Source organism: Vipera berus, assembly GCF_964194415.1.
Source record: "Vipera berus genome assembly, chromosome: 1".
Classification (NCBI taxonomy): Eukaryota; Metazoa; Chordata; class Lepidosauria; order Squamata; family Viperidae; genus Vipera; species Vipera berus.
In genome coordinates this window covers 11,626,323-11,642,972 of record NC_138202.1, presented here as the reverse complement: position 1 = coordinate 11,642,972, position 16,650 = coordinate 11,626,323, and the positions used below count along the sequence as shown (strand labels likewise).

The 16,650-nt window shown below is 42.2% G+C and overlaps 1 protein-coding gene across 3 annotated transcripts; it reads left to right on the top strand.

Annotated features, from left to right (window-relative positions):
- The first annotated feature begins 236 nt into the window (after positions 1-236).
- On the top strand, positions 237-16,131 carry NR2C2AP (nuclear receptor 2C2 associated protein). 3 transcript variants are annotated; one of them, XM_081341556.1, is made up of 7 exons: positions 237-385; positions 4,374-4,502; positions 11,637-11,727; positions 12,368-12,473; positions 13,419-13,469; positions 14,457-14,568; positions 15,504-16,131. In XM_081341556.1, exons 2-6 carry the CDS (start codon positions 4,462-4,464, stop codon positions 14,540-14,542), a joined length of 375 nt encoding a protein of 124 aa, XP_081197682.1. In that variant the 5' UTR covers positions 237-385; positions 4,374-4,461; the 3' UTR covers positions 14,543-14,568; positions 15,504-16,131. The 3 variants fall into 3 exon arrangements, with proteins under 3 accessions (XP_081197682.1, XP_081197683.1, XP_081197684.1); XM_081341557.1 differs by lacking the exon at positions 13,419-13,469; XM_081341558.1 differs by lacking the exons at positions 13,419-13,469; positions 14,457-14,568.
- The last annotated feature ends 519 nt before the right edge of the window (positions 16,132-16,650 follow it).

Genomic DNA, 16,650 nt, shown 5'->3' with positions numbered 1-16,650 from the left:
CTTAAGCCTCCTGGAGATTTATTCTGCAATTTTACATGGTTGTTATTGCTGCCTGACTCCTTTTTTAAATATCCTGTCCTGATTTTCTCACCGCTGCGCGGCTACCGCCACCTCGTGGAGAACGAAGGGTGACGCAACCTACATTTTTGGATTTTATACATATATATTTTCCAGACCTTTTCCGTCGTGTCTCTTTAAGAGTTACCAGGCCTTCAGGAAACCGGAAGTGTGTATGGCACGAGGCGAGTTTCTCCTGCTCTTTGCTTCTGTTCCTGATTCTCTGTCTTGTTCTCCTGCCTGGATGGGAGAGAATAAGAAATATTTCTAAGAAACGGCCGGTATCGATGTCATTTTCGGTGTCTGCTCCTCTCTGCAAAGTTTGCAGGTCAGTCTGAAAAGCCGGTTGCCAACGTTTTCCCTGGTCCCTGCTCTTTTTGCCTTTTGTGCATGCAATTCTTAGTCAGAAGAACTGTTGCTTAAATCTCCATGCTGGAAAGAGGGGGGAAAGGTTGGATCTAGATCAGTGGTTTTTCAAGCTTAGCAACTTTAAGAGGAGTGGACTTCAATTCCCAGAATTCCCCCAGCCGGCCCTGCTGAATTCTGGGAGTTGAAGTCCACACCGCTTAAAAGTTGTCAAGCTTGAAAAACATTGATTTGGGGATTAAATTCCTAGAGCTCGCACACAATAAACGGGAAAAGGTCTATATATTGCATTGTGAGAAGCCAGCATACTTCTGAATACTAGGATGATTTTTATGTTCAAAGATAGCTTAGAAACTATTTAAATAAATTAAAACTGGCCCCCTGAGACACACAACTCTGCAGGGGGGAAAAAGATTTCCTGGGAGTAAAATTCTGGTAAAGATTGTGACTCTGGTCATACTAATGTTAAAACCTAACCTTTAGATCTTTTGCCATTAAGGTGTTAATGTTTTAATTAAGATATTAATGCGGTTTAAAGCCTAATTAAAAATAATCTTTTTAAACCGTGGCTTAAGACTAAATATAAGTGGGTGGCTTCATAAATCATACAGAGATTTTTTTAAAAGCCTGTCTACCTAGTCATTCTAGCCAGATGTGTGGACTTCAGTTCCCAGAATCCTTAGCAGAGACTTGGTTGTGCTAGTTAGGGAATTTTGGGAACTGAAGTTCAGACATGTGGAGGACAAAAACTATACTAAAATGAACAGCCTGCATTATGGCCCAGATATCCTACTACTGGTAATCCACAATGTGGTTAGTTTTATTTTAGCATTAGTGTATCATATAAAAGCAGCTGCTGCAGCTTTGTAAATCATGGTTTAGAGCTTACCAGTCTGTATAAATCCAGTTACTTGTGATTTAATTCAATAAGCTATAACCACATGCTATATCTCTAGAGCAGGGGTCTTCAAACTCATCCCTTTTATGACTCGTGGACTTCAACTCCCAGAATTCCTCAGCTAGCATGCCTGGCTGAGGAATTCTGGGAGTTGAAGTCCACAAGTCATAAAAGGGACAGGTTTGAAGACCCCTGCTCTAGAGTTTGACTCTTTTTTAAAATTACTTTAATTAAAATACTCCTTGATTAGCTTTAACAACTTACTACGACATGTTGCACTGCAAAATAATGTTTGAGTAGGATGATTTTAAAAAAATAGAAGTGAGATAAAATGGAGAGGCCAGCAGTTAAAGTAAAAACCTCATATATTTCTACAAATAAAATCCAATTGTTTTTATTGTTATTAGGTCTATTTGCACTATATGTTGAATAGTTCCGCCTTCAGAGAGCCCAGCATGGATCACTCTTTATATTGCTCTCTAACGGCTTTTGTTTATTTACATATTTACCCACTTATTATGTCCTGCCTTTATTATTTTTTTTAAAAAGTCAAGGCAGCCTACATGCCTAATATTCCTTCCTCCTCCCATTTTCCCCACCACAATAACCCTGTGAGGTGGATTGGGCTGAGACAGAGAGACTGGCCCACCCAGCCAGTTTTCATGCCTAAAGCGGGACTAGAACTCATTGTCTCCTGGTAATTGGCCCAGGATCACCCAGCCACCTTTCATGCCTAAGGAAGGACTAGAACTCACCATCTCCCAGTTTCTAGCCTAGTGCCTTAACTACTAGGCCACATTGATCTAATATTACAGTCAATACTTTTAAGTATAAAATGACAATTATCCAAACTGGATGTAACACTAAAACCTGCTTAAATCACAGGGCCACATCCAATTTTAGGTTTAAACTCACTAAGGGTTTATTGTTAAAGACTTAAAAGAAGTCAACATATTTCAATTATGGTTCCAATAATTATTCCATGACCACACCTTCCTAATCCAAGTCCAGTGTCTGCCTTAAAACTATTGTTTACTTAATTGTGGTTCCCCGTAGGAGTGCAATTTTATTTGTTTACTTTGATCCATTTAGATCAGGGGTCCCCAACCTATGGGCCACGGCCCACTACTGGGCCTCTTGGCCAGCGGGCTGTGGAAATGGCTGACTGGTGCCTGCGCGCGCACTCCCCCCCAATCGTGCTAGCGCCTGCGGCCATGTTTGCAGATGTGCGTAGGTGCGAATGGGGCCGCTAGCACCAGACTGGTGTGCACAGCCTGTTGCACATGCGCGAACAGGGCCGCTAACACTGAGCAGGTGTGTATGGCCTGTTTACACATGTATGAACAGGGCCGATAGTGCCACGCCAGTCCGCACAGCCCCATCTGCGTGTGCATGCGAACCAACTTGGAAGCTGCTCTCCTTCCCTCCAGGCCGTAAACCCAGAAAGATTGGAGACGTCTGATTTAAGTGGATGGCTGACCCACTACTACACAACTCTGCTCAGCTAACAAAGCTAAAAGTCAATAAATGATAAACCATAGTTCAAATGTGGAATGGGTGTTTGTTAATTCTTAGTATGGCCAATCAAACCCAACAGGCAGGATTTGGACTTAATTTGGAAGGCCAAAATTGAGAGAGGCTATAAGTAGACTTAATTAATTCTACTTAATTCTATAAGTAGAATTAAGATTGCCGGAAGAAACATCAACAACCTAAGATATGCAGATGATACCACTCTAATGGCAGAAAGTGAAGAGGAACTAAAGAGCCTCTTGTTGAGAGTGAAGAAGGAGAGTGCAAAACTTGGGTTGAAACTAAACATTAAGAAAACCAAGATCATGGCATCTGGCCCTCTCAATTCCTGGCAAATAGATGGGGAAGAAATGGAGGTAGTGACAGATTTTATTTTCCTGGGCTCCAAGATCACTGCAGATGGGGACTGTAGCCAAGAAATTAAAAGACGCTTGCTCCTTGGGAGGAAAGCCATGGCAAATCTAGACAGCACACTAAAAAGCAGAGACATCACCCTGTCAACAAAAGTGTGTATAGTCAAGGCTATGGTCTTCCCAGTTGCAATGTATGGCAGTGAAAGCTGGACCATAAGAAAGGCTGAGCGCCAAAGAATTGAAGCCTTTGAACTATGGTGCTGGAGAAGACTCCTGCGAGTCCCTTGGACTGCAAGGCGATCAAACCGGTCAGTCCTAGAGGAGATCAACCCTGACTGCTCTTTAGAAGGCCAGATCCTGAAGCTAAAACTCAAATCCTTTGGCCACCTAATGAGAAGGAAGGACTCACTGGAGAAGAGCCTAATGCTGGGAAAGATTGAGGGCAAGAGAAGAAGGGGACGACAGAGAATGAGATGGCTGGATGGAGTCACTGAAGCAGTAGGCGTGAACTTAAATGGACTCCAGAAGATGGTAGAGGACAGGAAGGCCTGGAAGAACATTGTCCATAGGGTCGCAATGGGTCGGACACGACTTCGCAACTAACAACAATAAGTAGACTACAGCAGGGGTCCCCAACCTTTCCAGACTCACAGCCCAGAGGGAAGGAGAGCAGCTTCCAAATTGGTGCACGCATGCGTGCACACACGAACAGGCCCACGGACTCTGGTGCAGCTCTGGCGGCCCCGTTCATGCATGCGCAGATGGGCTGCGCACACCCGCCTGGCGCTAGTGGCCCCATTCGCACCTGCACACATGCACAAATGGCTGTGGGCACAAGCGTGAGGGGGGCGGAATCCGCATGCATGCAATACACGCACCAGCCAGCCATTTCTGCAGCCCGCTAGTGGGCCGCAGCTCATAGGTTGGGGACCTCTGGTTTAGAGCAATGTTTCTCACTCAGCCTTGGCAACTTGAAGATGAATGGACTTCAACTCCCAGTTTGGGGATTTCTGGGAGTTGAAGTCCACTCATCTTCAAGCTGTTAAGGTTGAGAAACACTGATCTACAGTGTTGAATATCTAAATGTGTATTAGTTCTAAGAATGATCTGATAAGACTGGTTCCAAATTCATTCTGTTCTGATTCTTCTTTAATAAAATAAAATAGGCTACAGTCCTTGGAAGAACACATGCATGTGTCGGCATCGAGACCATTTCTGTTTATTTATTTTTTTGTCTGACTGGAAGAATAAGTCATGGCCGTGTCTTCCCTGATTTGCTCTGAAACTATAAGCAGGTGAGTGCAACTTTGGATCTTTGTTTTCGAAAGGACTAAAAACAATGGATGGAATCTTATCCAAGAGAGGTGCAACCAAGAATTACACGTAGTCCTCGACTTACGACCACAGTTGAGCCCAAAAATTCTGTTGCTAAGCGAGACAGTTGTTAAGTGGGTTTTGCCCCATTTTACGACCTTTCTTGCCTTTAGAATAGAATAGAGCTTGAAGGGACCCTGGAGGTCTTCTAGTCCAGCCCCATGCTCAAGCAGGAGAACCTACACCATCTCAGACAGGTGATTGTCTAGTAGTCTCTTCTTAAAAATCTCCAGTGATGGGACTTCCGGTGGCGGCGCGGCGCCGTAGACAGCCTTCCCGGGCTGCCCGCGGCTCAGCTGTTTGTTTTTTCGCCCGAAACAGCGCCGATCAGCTGTTCGGGCGAAATTGAAGCCCCCTCCTCGGGAGAAGAGGAGGGGGTGAGGCCCCAGGTAGGGGTAGAGTTCTCCAGGGCCGCCTGAGCTTGGAGCTTGGGCGGCTGAAGGATTGAACTCCCCCGAAGCCTGGGTTGCTCCCAGCTGGCCGGCGTCTCTGCTCCGAACTTCTTGGAGCGGAGCCAGGCGTCTGCGAACCATCCCTGCCTGCAGAAAGGACTATGATTTAAAGGAGCAGGCAGAGCGGTACAAGAGACAAAGGTGAAGAGATTTATTTTAATATACTCTCTAGCTTGTTGGACTTTGTAAACTTTTGAAAGTGCGTCATAATTGAGGACTAAAAGATGGCGGCGAAACCTCCCCCTAAAACTCTTCGGAGTGGTGGATCCTCGCCAGTGCAACAATCATCACTACAGGCATTGCACCCTCCTGAAGCGCTGACACCGAAGGATTTACGAGATGCTTTGGATAAACTTTTGGAATCAATCAATCAATCAATGGCAGATAAATTTGCGCAGATGGAGGAGAAACTGGAGAAACTGGAGGAGAGAATGGAAGAGAGGATGGAACAGAAGCTCAGCGTGATGAAGGTAGACATTTTGTCCTCAGTGCATAAAGTGGCGGAATGTGTGGAAGAATTAGATGAAAAAATGGATGATTTGGCTCAAAGAAATGCTATATTAGAAGTAAAGGCTCGAGAGAATGAAAATATAAGAGACAAAGTGGAAAAGGAGTTAAGCTTGGCCCAATATTACCAGATGCAGTTTGCTATCAGAATTAGAGGTTTAAAAGAGGATATTAAAGAAGATTTAAAGCAACTGATCTCTGAGGCTCTTGAAGGGGTATTAAACCAGCCAGCATCTGAAATAAGAGCAGCTATGGATAAAGTGTTCAGGGTGAATTCATGGATTGCTAGGCAGAGAAAGTTGCCTAGAGATGTGGTGGTTTATTTTGCAAAAAGAGAAATTAGAGACCAAGTTATACAAGCTGCCTATGATGTTAAAGTGGTGATTGCTGGACAAGAAGTTCTGGTTTTAAAAGAAATTCCTCCAAGGATCTTAAGGGGAAGGAAGGACTATGCATTTCTTGTGCAGGAGTTTAAGCAAAGAGATATAAGGTTCAGATGGGAGATCCCTGAGGGGCTGATGGTGATGCATGAAGGTAAAAGGTACCGGCTGATTACTGTGAAGCAAGCGCGTGATTTCTATAACAATGTCTTAAAAGCAGCCCCATTAACACTTCTGGAAGCTGGAAAGGGATCTGGAGAAGGAAAACATCAAGAGGATGGAACAGAGGAAAGTGGTGTTGGAGGAGATCAAGCTACAACTTCTTTGGATGATCCTAGAGAGCAAAGAGTAACGCGTGCTGCTTTAAAACGAGCAAAGAAAATAAAAGAACAAGATCAGCAAAAGTCTTCAGATTCTTCACAACGTACATATAGTCAAGCTGTGGGAGGAGCACGGCCTAAAGAAATTAGTCCTATCAAAGCTGTGGTCCAAGAGCTTTTGGAGGATATGCATGGCAACTAAATTTCTAACCTGGAATGTTAATGGATTAAATTCACCGCAGAAGAGGAAGAAAGTTTTTCAATACTTAAAACAATTTAAGATAGATGTTATATGTTTGCAAGAAACGCATATTAGAGTTTTGGATCAAAAGTATTTATTGAACTCGAGACTGGGTACGCAATTTGTTGCCTCTGCAGAGAATAAGAAAAATGGAGTGGTTGTTTATGTTAAAAGTGCCTTAACAGCAGACTTAATTGAAGCAGATAAGCATGGACGATATGTTATGATTGAGCTGTTGTTAGAAGGTAAAAAGACGCTTTTAGTTGGATTATATGCACCTAACCAACAACAAGCTGATTTTTTTAGCTTACTTCACACAAAGATTACCCAGTTGGATTATAAATCTTTTATTTTTATGGGAGATTGGAATGGTGTTTTGGATGTACAGCTGGATAAGGCTGGAGTTTTTAAGCGCATTCCAAGTCATGCAAGACTGCCTAAATCCTTTTTTGAAATGAAGGATGACTTGGAATTACGAGATATTTGGCGTGAGAGACACTTCCAAGAGAAGGATTATACCTTTTATTCTGACAGACACCAATCTTTTTCAAGGATTGATTTTATTTTGTTGACTAATGACCTTTTTCTGAGATCTAAAAAGGTGAAGATTTGTGCGAGAATTATCTCTGACCACAGCCCAGTTTGGTTGGAGATTGATGAGGAGAAAAGAGACAGACGCTCGTGGCGTGTAAATGAGAATTTGTTTAGAAATCAGAAAAATGTGGAAGAATGTAAACAGCGGATGAAGGATTTTTTTGAGATTAATATGAATAAGGGTACTTCTATGGACATGGTTTGGGATGCTAGCAAGGCCTATATGAGAGGGGTGTTGATATATATGAACAATAGACATAGACGTGCAGTGGAAATTAGAAGGAAACAACTGGAGAATGAAATAAAGGAAAAAGAAAAGGCTTTGATTTTGAATCCAGAGGATGTGAAGATTAAGGAGGCTATTAGATTGCTAAGAGGACAATTTGATAAATTAATGGCAGATCAAGTGGCAACTAATCTGCGGTTTGCTAGGCATAATACTTTTTGCAACGCTAATAAACCAGGCAGATGGTTAGCTTATAGACTGAGAAAAAAGCAAAGGGCCTCTAATATAGATAAGATTGAATATAAAGGAAGGGTTGTGTTTCAACAGAATCTTATTAAGGATGCTTTTCTGGATTTTTATTCGAAATTATATACTAAGGAGGAAATTAATATAAAAGATATTGATATATATTTGGAGAATGCTAGCATCCCGGTTCTTACGCAAGTACAAAAAGAGGGGATTAATCAACTGATTACAGAAGAGGAAATTTTTACAGCTATTAAGGAACTGAAGGTGGATAAAGCACCAGGCACTGATGGCTTGACTGCGGCCTATTATAAAAACTTGCAATTAGAGATGATAAAACCGTTAAAGGAACTGTTCCAGACAATCCAGAGGGGGGGAGAGGTGCCCCCGTCTTGGAGAACAGCTTTTATTTCTTTGATTCCGAAGGAAGACCAGGATGCTACTCAAGTTAAAAATTATAGACCGATATCGCTTTTAAATACAGACTATAAGATATTTGCTAAGGTCTTGGCTAATAGACTGATGAGGGTCCTGCAACAGGTGATTCACGGGGACCAAACGGGGTTTATTAGTGGTAGGCAAATGAAAAATAATGTGAGACATATAGTTGATGTGTTAGAGTTTTTGGAAAGGCACAACCAGATCTCTGCAGCGCTAATCTTTTTAGATGCTGAAAAGGCTTTTGATCAATTGAATTGGCAATTTTTGTTGAAAGTCTTAGATAAAATGGATTTTGGCGAAAATTTTTTGCAGCCGATTAGGGCATTATATCAAAAACAAACTGCCCGAATCATAGTTAATAATAGCTTGACAGCAGTATGTAATATTGAGAAGGGCACAAGGCAAGGGTGTCCGTTATCGCCCTTGTTATTTGTGTTAACATTGGAGATACTATTGACCAAGATTCGGAATTCAGAAAAAATTAAGGGAATTCAAGTTGGAGATCAGGACTATAGATTGAGAGCATTTGCCGATGATCTGGTTGTTACAGTGACCCAGCCAGAGAACTCTGTTGTGGACCTGATGGAGATAATAACACAATATGGCAAAGTTTCTGGATTTAAAGTAAATATACAGAAAACTAAAATTTTGGCTAGAAATATGACAGTTTCACAGAAGGCTCTCTTAGAAGGATTAACTGGATTTGAGATTGTTAAAAGGGTTAAATATCTGGGGGTGATTTTGTCGCCCTCTAATACAAAGCTATATAAAAATAATTATGAAAAATTATGGGGAAAAATTCAAAAAGAATTGGAGAGTTGGCAAAAATTGCAATTGTCTTTGTTGGGACGGATTGCAGCAGTGAAAATGAATGTCCTGCCCAAATTTTTATTTTTATTTCAAATGATACCGATTCTTAAGAAAGATTCTAATTTGGAGGAATGGCAGCGTGGTATCAATAAATTTGTCTGGGCAGGGAAAAAGCCACGAGTTAAACTTAAGATTATGCAGGATACTCGTGAGAGAGGTGGCCTTAAGCTGCCCAATTTGAAATTATATTATGAAGCTGCTGCATTAGTAGGAATAAGCGATTGGATTAATTTGACGCAATTGAGGTTATTAAATCTTGAGGGCCATGATCTGTTGTTTGGCTGGCATGCATATTTGTTGTATGATAAGAAGGTAGATATTGTGTTCAGGATGCATATTTTAAGACAGGCATTGCTGAGAGTTTGGAAGAAGTATAGACATAAGTTAAGCAGCAAGATACCATTGTGGGCAATTCCAAAACACGCAATAGAAAATATACATGCTGGCTTTAAACATGATGTGACTACGTACAAGGAGATTTTAAGTTTGGAAAGGAATATTTGGTGCTTGAAAGCATATAGCCTGTTGCGAGAAGAGAAGGTTGTCCAAACTTGGTTTCAATATATTCAGTTACGGGCCAGGTGGAAAGAAGACCAGAAAAATGGATTTATAATGACTGATGAAAATTTGATAAAGCAAATTAGAAACCAGGGACCAGCACATATTAAACGGATATATCTTGCATTGCTGGAGATTGATTCAGAAACGGAGCTTGTTAAAGATTGCATGATAAAATGGGCCCAAAACATTCAGGAAGTTATTACAATGGACACCTGGGAGAAGATTTGGGTGAGGAATGTAAAATTTACTCAAGCTCAAAATTTAAGAGAGAACTTTTACAAAATGTTTTATAGATGGCATTTAGATCCCAAAAAGCTTGCAAGTATGTATCCGAAATACCAGCCTAAATGTTGGAGATGTGGTGATGAAGATGCAACATATTTTCATATATGGTGGACATGTAAGAAGGTTAAGGCTTTTTGGATAAAAGTCTGGTGGAATATGCAGAAGATTTTTAAACGGAGGATAAAGTTTTGTCCGCAATTTTTTTTGTTGGGAATAATTGTTGACGCTACAGTTGTGGACTCTAAGCTGATGTTGAACTTAGTTACGGCAGCAAGACTTTTGATAGGTCAATATTGGAAGAAAGAGCTACTGCCGACTATAGAAGAATGGACTTTAAAGGTTTCCGACCTGGCAGAGATGGCGAAGATTTCAGCCTATTTGAAAGATCATTCGCAAGAACGTTATATTATGGAATGGAGAAAATGGATTGAGTTTATCCAGAACAAGTATAGGGTTAAGAAGTTTTATGTAGCATTCGAATGAGTCTTCTTTCGTTTCTTTTTCTTTCTTTTATGCTAGTTTTTTTTTATATACATTTATTATGGTTAAGGTGTGTTTTATCCTATATAAGCTAGAGAGTGATGGATTTTAGAATCTATAGTCTTTAGTATATGGTAGTTTATGATTGCTTTTTTACATACATATACCTTGTATTTAGCTCTGGGAAGTCGGGGGGGGAGGGGGGGTGGAGGGAGGAGGGGAGGGAGGGACGTTGGGGGGAGGTAGGGGGGGTAGAGGGAGGGGGAAGGGTTTTTTTTTTTTTTTTTTTTTTTTTTTTTTTTTTTTTTCTAATGGAAAACTGTATTTTAAAACTTTTCAATAAAAAAAAAAAAAAAAAAAAAAAAAAAATCTCCAGTGATGGAGTGCCCACGATTTCTGGAAGCAAGCTGTTCCACTGGTTGATTGTACTCACTGTCAGGAAGTTAATTCCAGGTTGCTTCTGTCTTTGGTCAGTTTCCAACCATTGTTTCTCGTCTTTCCCTCTGGTGCTTTGGTGAACAACCTGGCCTCCTCTGCCTTGTGGCAGCCCCTCAGATACTGGAACGCTGCTATCATGTCTCCCCTATTTCTTCTTTTCTTTAGACTGGCCAAACCCAAGTCCTGCAGCCATTCTTCATATGTTTTAGTCTCCAGGCCTTGGATCATCTTAGTTGCTCTTCTCTGAATTTTTTCCAAACTCTCAACATCTTTTTTGTGATATGGTGACCAAAATTGGCTGCAGTATTCCAGGTGTGGTTTCACTAGGGCAGGGGTGTCAAACCCGCGACGTCACGTGACGTCGCGCAACATATTGGAGCTTTTTCCCCATTGCCGGCAATGGGGTAGGCACGGTTTTGTCGTGACGCGTCTGGCCCGTGGGCCGGCAGTTTGACACCCCTGCACTAGGACTTTGTAAATTCCTGCCCTTGTTAAGTTAGTAACACAGTTGTTAAGTCTAGCTTCCCTGCCTGTCAGAAGGTCGCAAAAGGGGATCACACTGCAACCGTTGTAAATAAGAACCAGTTGCCAAGCATCTGATCCCGTGACTATTTTGCAGCCGTCCTAAGTGTGAAAAATGGTCGTAAGTCCCTTTTTTCAGTGTTGTTGTAACTTCAAACCGTCACTAAATGAACTGTTGTACGTCGAGGACTATCCGTACGGAGAAATTTCCTATCAGTGAGAACCGTTAATCAGTGGAAGGACTGGCCTCCAAAAGTTTTGGCTGCTCCATCACTGGAGGTTTTCCAAGAAGAGGTTGGATAATCGTTTGTCTGAAATGGTATAGATCTCCTGCTCGAGCAGGGGGTTGGACTAGAAGACCTCCAAGGGCCCTTCCAGTTCTATTATTCTGTAATTAAAAGTGCGACATGTCTGTGCTACCAGTCAGCTTTGCGTTGAAATCTGGAAAAGAAACTCTTCTCCACCCTTGCCTTTTGTTTTCTGCACCCTTAGGGTGAGCTCCGTCCTCAACCGAGAGGTGAAGCAGTTTGGAAAGAAGTACATGTTTGACAGAAATGAGGAAACGTGTTGGAACTCAGACCAGGTGAACTCTTATAAGTAACATCCTACAATGCTGCCTTCACACACGTTTCTTGTGAACCTTACAACTCATTTGCGAACTAGGCCAACATTTGTTTATCTATTAGATTTTTTTTTAATCCCACCTTTATTATTTTGTATAAGTCTCTCAAGGCGGCGAAGATACCTAATATTTCTCTCACTGCCTATTTTTCTCCACAACAACAACCCTGTGAGATGGCCTGGCGTGTGAGAGAGCGACAGGCCCAAATTGGGAAATTGCTGGGGTGAAAGAAGCTGGGGAATTCTGTGAGTTGGAGTCCACGCATCTTAAAAGGTTGCCACGGTTGAAAAACACCCATTAGGCCAGGGATCCCACCTTGGCCACTTTATGACTTGTGGACTTCAACTCCCAGAATTCCTCAGCCAGCCTGGCTGAGGAGTTCTGGGAGTTGAAGTCCACAAGTCATAAAGTGGCCAAGGTTGGGGACCTCTGCATTAGGCTGTTGCAGCTGCCATTTTTTTTTTGTCTCTGTGTATGTGTGTGTGTGAGAGAGAGAACTCGGACAGAAAGCTTTTCTTTTTATACTATCTGCCCTTTTATATTTTCCTATTGGTTTGAATTTCTCTTTTAAGTTGGTGATGTCCTGTTTTTGCTGTATTAGGGTGCCATCCAGTGGCTGTCGTTGGAATTTCCTCAGACCATCCAGGCGTCTCAAATTCAGATTCAGTTTCAGGGGGGATTTGCAAGCCGAAAATGCATTCTGCAAGGTAAAAAAAACCTCGCCACAGTTAGAAATGCGTGTCCTCGCTCAGTCTTCTTCTATTTGAGAGACGTGTGTGTGTGTGTGTGTGTGTGTGTGTGTGTGTATTTTACATATTTAAATGCATTTAACACGTGGCTCAGTGGTTAAAGTTTGATAGCCTAGGTTTGAGACCTGAGCGTTGCGCAACAGGGTGAGCCCCCAGTACTTGCCTCAGCTCCTAGCAGTCAGAAAGCATGCAAATGTAAGTAGATAAATAGGTACCACTTCTGTGGGAAGGTAACAGCGCTCTGTGCGCCTCAGCCTATAGTCACACCAGCCACATGACTACAGAAACCTCTTTGGACAACATTGTCTCCTCCCCCCCCCCTTGGCTAAGAAACAGATGAGCATTGCCCCCTAGAATTGGAAACTGGACAAGGAAAATGTTTACCTTGTATATAATGTTTAATTTTGTATTTTGTTTAGTATTTCTGTATCATAGCAAAATAGTAATTTATTTAGTATATTAATAGGATGCATACAGCTCAGAGTTGTTGTTTTTAAAACCACCTGCTGTGGAAATCTGTATAAAATAAACTTCATACTAACAAGCTAGCTATATGTGCTTCATGTATAAAAGTTACATTTTTTTTATTATTAGCTGCTGAGAGAACAGCAAAATAGTCTTTTTAGGGTCAGATTTCGGGCAGAAAGCTGACCAAGGTTAGAAATTTGCAAATCAGTGCTTAAAAAGCCTAAAGGATGCCTCATTTTGTACTTCTCTCTAACTCCCGACTGTCTCTCCCTTCATACAAAACCTGTTTGGCCTCTCGTTACTGATTATTATAAAAAAGTACCCAAGGGAAGGAAACAAGGACTGACAAGAGCTCTGTTGAATTTAATTTGTGGTGCATTGAAGGGAAAAAAATAAGGAATTTTCCCACTCCCCCACCATTCTGTCTTCTCATAGTTGCCCATGAAGTTTTTTTGGAACGGTTCAAGGCCTTAAGATATTGGCCAGGTAAGAGACCAGAGAAATCCCTTGGTAGCTTGCTGTGATATGTTCACTTAGACCAGAGGTCCCCAACCTTTTGGGCACCAGGGACTGGTTCCGTGGAGAGAGGTTTTTCCACGGACCGGAGGGTGTGTGGTTTTGTGTGCTGCCTGCATCCTGCAAATGGGGCTTTACTTGTTTGTGCGGACCGGTTACTGGCATGCCGCAGCCCAATACCAGTCCATGGACCCCTGACTTAGACTCTGATATCTATTAAACTGGTGATGGCTTAAACTCTGCAGTTCTACTAGTCCAGTCTGTAGAAACATCCATGGCTTCATCAGATTTCTTTGAGTGAATTTGATTTTTTAAACACCAATGAGATAGACTAGTTGGCTTGCCCATCATAGCTTATTACATCTAGCACGGATAGGGTGATTGGCTGGAATCAGGCAGTGGCTAGAAGAAGTCTTGCAATAGAGGTAGTCCTCAACAACCATAACGGAGCATCACGGTTGTAAGTCTGATAGTCATAAATCAAGTCACCCCTGTGACCAATTTGATTTCAGGTTTTGCTGCTGCTGGTTTTCTTGCAGTGGTTATCAAGTGAACACCCCATTTATCAAGCGAACCAATGGTTCGCTATTTGCCAATTTTGCCAAAAATTTGAAGTAAATGCCAGTTTTTAGCAAAACCGGAAATAAAATCCAGTCAGATGACTGTGGGGTGCTGCAAATGGCTATAAATGCTGGCTGGTTGTAAGCATCAACATCTGGTTACATTATGGAGAGTCAGCCAAACTGTGTCGTAAGTAACTCCAGGGAGGCCTGTCATAACTCTGAACGGTGGCTAAACAAGCAGTTGTAAGTCAAGGACTACTCTCTTCCTCAGTATTTTTCCTTTCCAAATTATTTTCATTGGAAAGTGAGGGGTGCCTGATGATACCAGTGAAAAACAGCTCCCAAATATTTCCACAATGGCACATCTTGTTTTTCTGCATTCAAATTTCCAAAGGTGGACGGAAAGGAGAAGATCTCTCCACCATAGCCGAATTCTATCCTGAAGATAACAACTCTCTCCAGATATCCTTTATCGACTAATTCAGAACTCCGAGAAGCGAGATACAGTATGTGTGAATCCATGGCTCATATACAGCCCTGCGGGGTTTTCTGGTGCAATTGCCTCTCTGTTTCCTATTTTGTTACTCCGGCATTCCTTCCCTGCATTCCCACAGCCTTTTCTATCCACAAGCTTATTTTCCCCATTGTTGCTTGAAATGCTCGTGAATGTTCCTCCCTGCCTTGTGGATTAATGCTTCAGTAAATCAAGCCTTTACTACCCTGCGGTTAGAATGCAGTGTTGCAGGCTGACTCTACTCGCTGCCAGGAGTTCGATTGTGACCGAACCACTGCAGCATCCCCAGTCACAGGATTAAAATCCAAGCACTCGGCAACCAGCATGTATTTATATGGTTCCGGTGTCCTGGGGGTGTCATGTGATCACCATTTGCAATCTTCCCAGCTGGCTTCCGACAAAGTCAATACAGGCAGCCAGATTTGCTTAATGATTGCATGATTTACTTAACGACTGCAATGATTTGCTTAACAACCGTGGCAAAAAAGGTCATAAGGTTGGGTGCAATGCACTTAACAATTGCCTCTGTGTGTGTGTGTGTGTGTGTGTCAGTGCAGTGGTTAGAAGGCAGTATTGCAGGCTAATTCTGCCAACCGACAGCAGTTCGATTCTCAACCGGCTCAGTGTTGACTCAGCCTTCCATCTTTCTGAGGTCGGTAAAATGAGGACCCAGATGGTTGGGGGAAAATATGCTGACTCTGTAAACCACTTAGAAAGGGCTGTCAAACACTATGAAGCTGTACATTGTGCTATTGCTATTGCTGCTCACATTGTAGATGCATTGCTGTAATAAGAAATAACTTTAGGTACATCATGTAACCCCTCCATAAAGGATCTTCATCCCCAGTTGTGTTTTTTTGGGGGGACTGTATTTCTATTCTATTTCTATCCGCATCATCTGTTCCTTAACTCCTGCTTCCTCTACAGCTTCCCGTTCAAAGCAGAACCACTGGATAAACTGAAAATTACTTTTCAAAACAGCTCAGATTTCTTTGGGCGAATTATCGTCTACCACCTGGACTTCCTTGGGCAGAAGCTTTGACAGAGGAGGAAGCAAGAGCTGAAGGATTTGTCAAAATGGCCAACTAAACACCAGTCTGAGATTTCGTAAGATGGTGTGAACTAGACTTGGCTGCTTTCCGTTTGGCGCTTCGATAGCAAATGAACTCCTTCCCCATTTTTCTCCTATTTCAGGAGCATTTTGAACAGCTGGAAAGAAAACAGTTTCTCTGTTAGAGGTGTCATTAAAGAAAAACTACATTTTGCATGCTGAAAGGAAAGGACCTCTAGTTCTAATTTGAACATATGGGCTAGTAAAGATACTGTAGTCCTTGACTTACAATATACTCAATTACAGTATCACTGGGGGAAAAAAGATTTACAACAGGTCCTTGCACATGACTGTTACAATGTCCCTACAGTCACATGATCAGGAGTCAGACGTTCAGCAAACCACATCTATTTACAATGGTTGCAGCATTTTGGGGTCACTTGATTGCCATTTGCGACCTTTCGAGGGACTTCTGACAAGATGGGCAGCACATAAATCCAATGAATAAATGAATGTACTGTATGTATGTATCTCAATGGGCAAGCCGGATTCGCTTGATTACCACAGCAAAAATGTCTGTAAAATTAGGCAGGATTCATTTAACGATAGAGGTTCCGGGCCCAATTGTAATAAGTCAAGGACTACTTGACTCCTTTCTAACCAGTCCTGCTAAGTTAGGGGTAGGCAACCTTGGCTCTTATGACTCGTGGACTTCGACTCCCAGAATTCCTGAGCCAGCATGGCTCAGCTTGGAAACCTCTCCCTTTCCCCTCAGCATGGTTGGCTCAGGAATTCTGGGAGTTGAAGTCCACAGGTCATAAAAGCGCCAAGGTTGCCTGCCCCTGTGCTAAGCAGCCTTTTATAAAACACACAGGCAGGCCAAGAATTAACCTGGTGTTCTGCAGCTTACAAAACTCGTGATGTGTCTCTGAGCTACACCCTTTTCGGCCAGGATCCCCCAAAAGGCTGCACCCAAAGGGTGGGGTATGGTGTCATGGCGAGCTCAAATTCTGACACCAATAA

Excerpts from the sequence above, each read along its gene's own strand:
- NR2C2AP (XM_081341556.1), top strand. The coding sequence starts at position 4,462 with ATGGCCGTGTCTTCCCTGATTTGCTCTGAAACTATAAGCAG. Across the intron at positions 4,503-11,636 it reads TGCTCTGAAACTATAAGCAG|GGTGAGCTCCGTCCTCAACC; the intron begins GTGAGTGCAACT and ends CTGCACCCTTAG. Across the intron at positions 12,474-13,418 it reads CCGAAAATGCATTCTGCAAG|TTGCCCATGAAGTTTTTTTG; the intron begins GTAAAAAAAACC and ends GTCTTCTCATAG.